At 46.7% G+C, this 8,351-nt stretch overlaps 1 protein-coding gene across 1 annotated transcript in view; it reads left to right on the top strand.

Annotated features, from left to right (window-relative positions):
- Positions 1-429: 429 nt before the first annotated feature.
- LOC309332757 (uncharacterized protein) overlaps positions 430-8,351 on the top strand; it is a gene marked incomplete at its 5' end in the record, with an annotated part of 103,476 nt that continues 95,554 nt past the window's right edge. Inside the window, one exon of the mRNA XM_081845932.1 lies at positions 430-765. Within this exon, the coding sequence (XP_081702058.1) occupies positions 430-765 (336 nt within the window). The remainder of the gene's footprint in view (positions 766-8,351) is intronic.

Genomic DNA, 8,351 nt, shown 5'->3' with positions numbered 1-8,351 from the left:
GCGTGAGCCTGCGCCTTCTGCGCGCGCGCCGAGGCGCCCGCCGGCTGCGCTCCGGTTCCGACTTCGCCCAGTGGGCGCGCGCTTGTGCGGACGCCCCCGGCGGGTCCGGCGCGCCGAGGAAATCCCCTCAGGGGGAAAGCAGCGGTGTCTCTTTAAGGCGGGGAAGGTAGGGCGAGGCCCTTCTCCCCACACCGACGCCCGCCCGCTCGGCGAAAACTCCTCACAAATTGAGGAGCCAAGTGCCTCGAGGGAGCCCGGCGCCTGAAACCCTGAGGCGGAGAAGCCGGCGTCGAAAGCAGCCCCGCCGCGCTCCCGCGGCTCCCCTCAGCCGTCCACCGAGGAAGGGAGGAGGGAGGAGCAGCCGCCGCCGCCGCCGCCGCGGCGGCCCCGCCACCCGCTCCTGCCCCGTTTCGCTCGCCCCCTTCGCCCATGTCCCGCTCAAGCAAGCAAGCGCCCAGTCGCGGAGCTCCCCGGGGACGCCTGGCTGCGAAGCGAGGAGCCGCCGACGGGGCGAGCCTCTTCAGGAGGGATGAAGCGGGAGGTGGAGCGGGCGAGAGGGGTCGACCGAGCCGGGCGCGGAGCTTGCGCGCCTCCTCCTCCTCCTCCTCCTCGCGCCCTTTCTTTTTCCCGCCCTCGCCGCTGAGGAGGACGAGGGCCATGGCAGCGCCGGCGGGGCAGCAGCAGCAGCAGCAGCGCGCCTGGAGTTTAGTCGGCGCGCCCGTGTTCTTCTCCGTCAGCTTGTGGCTCCTGGGCTCGGCTCCCCAGGTAAGAGAAGCCGCGTCCCGTTTCCCTCTCCTCCTCTTCCTCTCCCTTTCCCCCTCAGTTTCTCCTCTCGGCTCGGTTGTTAGCGCGGGGAGCCCCCTGTCGGGCGAACGACAGGTGGACACGCACGTGTGAATGCGCGCGGGCGCGGAGCAGGGGTTGCCTGAGGCCAGCAGAGGCTCCTGCGCGCACGGGCGAGCTTTCCTCTTCAGGTAAGACGTCTCTGTGTGAGTAAGAGGGGCCAGGATGCGTTGCTTGCCTTTAACTGCCCTTGCTTGCTTGCTTGCTACTGATCAGTGCATAGGCGCCGACTCCATGGGGCCTGAGGGGGCCCGAGCCCCCTCAAAAATTCTGTCAAAAGAATTTTGACAGAAATTGCCCCCCCAATAATTTAAGAAAATTATTAGTTATATTATGCTTTGTAAAATCACAAAATTATGTTGGTATTTTTTATTTTCCTTGTTTGAAGATAGTTACCTTTTAAAATACATTCAGTAATGAGTTAAAACAAAGCCACTCCCGATCTAGAGAGGGGGTGGGGTAGCTCATTAATATTCACCGCCCACGGCGGCAGCCAATCGGCTGCCGCAAAGGGCGGGCCCTCACAGGTTCACTTAAGGTCGGGGCAGCCCGGGGCGGGGCTCGCCCCTTTCGTTCCCCCAGCAGCAGCGGTTTGGAGGTCTTGGGCCCCCCCAATATTTTTTATAAGTCGGTATGGGCCCCCGCCCCCCCATATTTTTTATAAGTCGGCGCCCCTGGATCAGTGCCTGATTTACGTATAGCTTAGGACCCCACTCTCTTGGGGCCCCAAAATTTTTTAAAGGGAAATAAACCTGGATGTACCTTTCCAATATATAAGATAAAAAACAAATAGAATAAAACCTACATACAGCAACAGTGTTTTGTGTTGTGAAGGCTCCTATTTGTTATGTGCAAATGGCTTTAGATACCTATTAGGTCCATAAATTACCATATAGCATATATTCAACACAAAAAAACAGCGACAAATTGTTGTGGACAAAGGACAGCTGGACATAGAAAGGGCCCTATTACCTTAGCTTAGGTAAAGGTAAAGGGACACCTGACCATTAGGTCCAGTCGTGACCAACTCTGGGGTTGCGGCGCTCATCTCGCTTTATTGGCCAATGGAGCATGTGGCCAGCATGACTAAGCCGCTTCAGGTGAACCAGAGCAGCGCATGGAAATGCCGTTTACCTTCCCGCCGGAGCGGTACCTATTTATCTACTTGCACTTTGACGTGCTTTTGAACTGCTAGGTTGGCAGGAGCAGGGACCGAACAATGGGAGCTCACCCTGTCACGGGGATTCGAACCGCAGACCTTCTGATCGGCAAGTCCTAGGCTCTGTGGTTTAACCCACAGCACCACCCATGTCCCTAGCACTACCTGCATTCCTGTGCTTGATTTACCTATAAGCTAAACAAGCTATAGCTTAGGACCCCTCTCTCTTGGGGGCTCCAAAAAAATTTAAAGGAAAAAAACCTGGGTGTATATTTCCAACATCTAAGATAAAAAACAAATAAAATAAAACGTACATACAGCAACAGTGTTTTTTGTTGTGTCGGCTCCTATTTGTTATGTGCATATGGCTTTAGATACCTATGAGGTCCATAAATTCCATAATAGCATATATTCAACACAAAAACAGTGACAAATTGTTGTGGACAAAGGACAGCTGGACATATAAAGGGCCCCATTACCTTCCATAGCTTAGGGCCTCATCAAACCGAAATCCGGCCCTGGGGTCCCTCTTAAAGTGAGGGATCTCTTTGGCCCCATACTGCAATGCACTGTCAGGCATGAGTGTAGCCATGGGGGGAAGGTTTTATAGGGGGACGACGACACAAAACCGAGTTACCTGCTACGCAATTGGTCAGTTAGTTAAGTATTTTTATTTATTTACTTGATTTGGGGGGCAGCTGCCTCCCCAGCTATGCCCATGGTATCAGGAGTTGTAATAATAGGCAGGGGTGCCAGCTTGAATAAAATGTTGGAGGGCCATGCAAGCTCCACATTGCATAATCGATCACATAATGCAGTGCACACACACAATTTCAATGGAAATACCCATCAACTTCTTTGGGAGGGTGAGCTCCTCAAATATATATTTTTTGGGGGGTGAAGGTCCATTGGCCCCTAGGAGTTGGCTCCTATGATAGAGAGTGTCTTGGGAACCTGAAGCTTGGGACAGGACAAGATTTGCTGCATCTCTGGTGGCTTCAAAAACTGTGCTTTTGCTTCTCAGGATGACTCCAAGCTGAGACTGACAGGTGTCATTTGCTTTTAGGAGATGGTTCTTAAAGTTGTTTTAAAATAGCTGACCTTTTTGTTCCAGGACATGGCATTTCCAGGGAGCTTTGAACTATCAGAACATGACATGTGAACTTCAAGGAAGTGTCCTCTTCTTTGGACTTGCGGACCACCCCTTTGGTTTCTTGCAGAGATTCTAATAAGGGGTTAATTTCTGCTGTGTACAGTGTCTTCTTCTCTGGTGTTTACAGAGGAGTTTTAGAGACTCTGTCCAGTTCCTGCATCTTGGTTTCTGAGTGCAAATAAGTGATAGCAAAGTTGTTGGTTTTTAATTTTGAAAACTGGCTTTCTGTCTGTATGTGTTTAATGCCTGAATTCAGGATATGGTTATCCTCTTCAGTTAGAAGTTTCAAAAACTGCAGAATCTGGTGTAGCATTTCAGGGAAACTTGCTACTTTTTTTTGCCGCAAATGAGTGTTGAGGATAGAGCTGTGTGTCCATCTCACTTGAGCGAATTTAGCAAAGCAGGTAAATTACCTTCTCTTTAGACCCAGCAAGGGCTGAAGTGGCTGGAAAGTGGAAGGGAAGAAACAGAACTCTTGTGTCTAGCAGCTAACAGCAGAACTTGAAACTGATGTCAAAAACAGGAGGTGTTGCCAGATTAGCTGGTTTTCTTTGGAAACAATGAAACCTGAAAATTTCAAAAATAAACATTTTAAAAATATAAACACATTTCATTGCCACTTCACTTTTCCCAGTGTCATTGAAAATGTTTTATTATTCAATATGCCAAAAGTACCTATATCTTGGTGGGTTGCGCCAGGCTGGATTATGCCAGCATCCTCTGAATTTCAAATACAGTCTTTGCAAATGCCACTGTGTAAATGGAGATGGGCTGCTTTCTCTGCCTGTACCACAAGAATCATAAATTTGGCGTATCCCAGTCCCCAGAGTTCCAAAATAAAACCCCTAGTGTGAATTCTGCCAGATTCTATTTTTGTCCTTTGTTTTAAATATAGGTCACATTCTCTTCCTAGAAGTACACCAATAGATTGCTGACTCTGCCATCTTAAATACAGTAGGCCTGCAACTTATGTGGGGGCTATGTTCTGGGGATCATGTGTATAGCCAAAATTGAGTAAAGTCAAAACCCATTGGTTTCAATGGTGGGTGGGATTGTCAAAATCATTTTCTCCACAACCCCTTTTCCCTTTCTGCCCCTTTTTAATTCTTAAAAATATTTTTGCCACTTGTGTAAAGCTGAAAGCACACACAGTTCTCAAACCTTTCTTGGATAGTTTGCCAGTTTGGCTGCAATAATAGACGCTAAAACCTAAAAATTCAGTATACTGAACAATTGCATTTATCAGCAAGCCATGATTGCATTTTGGTGCACAGGTTAATAAATGGAAATTGAATGTTGGAGGGGAGGTTAGTAGAGTTGTTAAGAATGCAGTGTTGCATGGCTAGTGACATGATTGATTTTCTAGCTTTGAGTCTGAATTGCTCCATATTACATGGAAGTAGGTTTCCAAGCTCTTTTACAAGGAATTCTGTCTTAATTTTGGACCCAAGATATGAGCCCCCTTGTACTGCATTGACTCTAGGTCTAAAGTCAATTTAGAGTCAGTTTATCCAACTGATGATAAATGTCTGCCAAGCCTGCATTGTATCTGCTTCAGTGTTTTCTTGTTTTCTCTTAACAACTAATACAGTTGTCAACAAAACTGGACAAAAACTAGCGAAAAGGCACAAACATTTGTAAAAACTATGAAACACTGACTTTGAATAATGAACAGTAAAATAATGCACAGTAAAGCTATGCTGTTGATGCCTTAAATGAACCACCCCAGTTCTGCCACCAGAAAACCTTCCCTGTGCAGTAATTTACCAAGGAAGACTAGGTAAAAATATATACATTTCTAAACTTTGATATATGGATGTCCTGTCCCTCTGGGGGACACCTAAAGGGGCATGGGATACAGCGGATCTCCTTCTTTGCTGGTGGAGAAGGAGGTTCACCCTCATCTGCCTTCCTGTACCACCTGTGGAAAGGTATATCACTCTCAGTGCTCCAAGAGCAGAGAGAGAGAGAGAGGGAGAAAAGGGAGCACATTGCAGTCCTAAAACATCTGGAGGGCTGAGTTTGGGGATGCCTGCCCTAGTTCCTCTGGGGTCATGATGCTTCTGCCATGGAATGTCCCATACCTTTGCATTTGTTGAATCCAAAGCCCCCTCTTCCTTGGACACAACCCTGGAATAGTGGAAAAGGCCTAGAGCTGGCATAGCGGTTTTTCTTTCATGGGGAACCAGTGAGAGGAAAAAATATTAAAGAAAGGGATGGAGTGGCACGGGATGGTCAAAAGAAGGCAAAGAGCTGTCCCTTTCCCCTTCTACCTTTCTAGCACAAGCACAGCAGGAGTCAATTGAAATAAACGTATTATTATTATTTTTTCAAAAAAATATAATATAGGTGTGGGGACCAAACCCCCGCTTAACATGGATAAAGTGCTCTATTCCTGTTGTCTCTAGTTCAGGCAACCCCAAACTCAGCCCTCCAGATGTTTTGGGACTACAATTCCCATCATCCCTGACCACTGCTGTTAGCTAGGGATGATGGGAGTTGTAGTCCTAAAACATCTGGAGGGCCGAGTTTGGGGATGCCTGCCCTAGTTCCTCTGGGGTCATGATGCTTCTGCCATGGAATGTCCCATACCTACCCCACATTGGGTTGTTCTGTCCAGCTATAAAGTACTGGAGAGCAAGTTCAACAGTTACAAAGCAGGGCCTTCTCTGTATTGGCATCCCATATTGTTGTCATGTATCTTAAAGGTAAAGGACCCCTGACAATTAAGTCCAGTCGCGAACAACTCAGGGGTTGAGATGCTCATCTGGCTTTATTGGCCGAGGGAGCTGGCGTTTGTCCGCAGACAATTTTTCCGAGCCATGTGGCCAGCATGACTAAGCCGCTTCTGGTGAAATCAGAGCAGCGCACAGAAACACAGTTTATCTTCCTGCCGGAGTAGTACCTATTTATCTAGTTGCACTCTGACGTGCTTTCGAACTGCTAGGTTGGCAGGAGCTGGGACCGAGCAATGGGAACTCACCCCGTCACGGGGATTCGAACCGCTGACCTCCCGATCTGCAAGCCCAAGGCTCAGTGGTTTAACCACAGCATGCCCTGCATTCCCCCTCATGTATCTTAGGGGGTACCAAATCATTATACACAGCAGCAGGGTCTCCTGAGAACACTCTCTCTTTTTTTAATGATCAGCCAAGTAGAGGAAAAGGCAAACAGAAAAATCACTGTTCCGCAAGTAGGTACTGGTACTATTGTTGAAAACATCTATATACATCTATCTATCTATCTATCTATCTATCTATCTATCTATCTATGCAAGGCTGTTGTCACTCAGTAGTCTGTGTGGCTTCCAAATGATGGCACTGTGGCAGGCAGGTAAGTGGAACATCTATGTGGACGGGCAGGCTGCCCATGCAAACTGTTTAATAGTAGTAGGGGGCACTTCAGAGCATGCTTTTGCCAAATTGCACTGTGAAGCAGCTCTCTCTCTCCTTTAAAAGGGGTTGGGGCAAGGTGTGGAAGTGGTTTGGGCAAGCTGCAAGGGTGAGGTATAAAGGAAGAGGTGCAAAGGGAGGAGGTGTTGGCCTGAGGTGGGGGAAGGCGGTGTCAGCAAAGGTGAGCGGAGTGGCAGTCCCTAGTATTTAATATTGGATTAGCTGCATTTGAGTGAAATTTGTAATTGTTTCTGCCACTCCCCAATTACAATGCATACAGCCTAGTAAAGATGAAGTACAGTGGAACCTCGGGTTACAGACGCTTCAGGGTACAGATTCCGCTAACCCAGAAATAGTACCTCGGGTTAAGAACTTTGCTTCAGGATATTTTCAACTCGCTTGTGGAAACAACTTGGAGGTTATTAAGAAGAAAAATGATAACAACAAGGAGATGGGAAGATGGGACTTGTGAATATCAAAGCAGCAGAAATATGAGATGATTGGACCCCTACTGAACTCGAAGCATGGGTACCCCCAACAAAAAATTAAAATTCAGTTAAATATTTGGACTTTGTGATATGTATTGGCATAATTTGGAATAATTAATATGATATGATTGGTTTGTTAAATGGAAATTTAATAAAAATTATTTTTTAAAAAAAGAACTTTGCTTCAGGATGAGAACAGAAATCGTGTGGTGGCGGCATGAGGCCCCATTAGCTAAAGTGGTACCTCAGGTTAAGAACAGTTTCATGTTAAGAACGGATCTCCAGAATGAATTAAGTTCTTAACCTGAGGTACCACTGTACAGCGGTACCTTGGTTTATGAACTTAATCCGTTCTGGAAGTCTGTTCTTAAACCAAAGTGTTCTTAAACCAAGGCGTGCTTTCCCATAGCAACGGGGGACTCAATTTACAAATGGAACACACTCAACAGGAAGCGGAACATGTTCTGCTTCCAAGGCAAAGTTCACAAACCAAAACACCTACTTCCAGGTTTGTAGCCTTCTTAATCCAAGTTGTTCATAAACTAAGTTGTTCTTAAACCAAGGTAACATTGTAGTGATCAGCATGACAACTGTGTTTGTCTTGAGAGACAGCAAAGGGTTATGGAAATCTGAGATCGCGCTCATGTCACATAACAGCAAATTCACCTAGCCCCTGAGATCAACAAAGGCAAACTTCTTGTTGTTGTACTGCCAGCAGGTGCAGATTGCTATACAGTGATGTGAGTCTTCTCTGTAGAGGTGCCCCAGCTGTGGAATTTACGCTGCCTGGAGGTACAATTGGTCCCTACACTATTGGGCTTCTGGCATTAGGTTAAGATGGTACCTGTTAACCCAGGCTTTTGATAAAGCTTAACTTTCAGCCATGTCTTCCTCACAGGGTTGTTGTGTGATAAAACAGAAGGTGGGGGGGGACATGTATGCCGCATTGAGTTTCGTAGAGGAAAGACAAGATACAAGTGTTAGCCATATATATATAAATATATCTGGTGCAGTCATTCTGTCCTGAGCAGGAGAGCCCCATAATTTTTCTCTTGTTCTGTTTGTGGAGGCTCTGCACAATCTGGTTTTTAGATTGAAAGGGGAATTGTGATTCCTAAATAGGGGCTATTTGGATGTAAGGTTTACTTTTCCTAATAAAACGCACTGGACATCTAAAAGATGGAGTTAGTTTTATAATCCCAGGGAAGTGAAGGTTGCATGGTATTTATTATAAACTGTGCAGGCTGCAGTAAATATTATGGGCCGTGATTCTTAGTTATCCTCTTGTGAGGAGGATTTTTTTTCTCTTCCAGGGT

This window comes from Podarcis erhardii (genome assembly GCF_964252035.2).
Source record: "Podarcis erhardii genome assembly, chromosome: 17".
Taxonomy (NCBI): domain Eukaryota; kingdom Metazoa; phylum Chordata; class Lepidosauria; order Squamata; family Lacertidae; genus Podarcis; species Podarcis erhardii.
The sequence above is the reverse complement of the archived record's forward strand: the minus strand, read 5'-3'. Positions and strand labels throughout refer to the sequence as shown.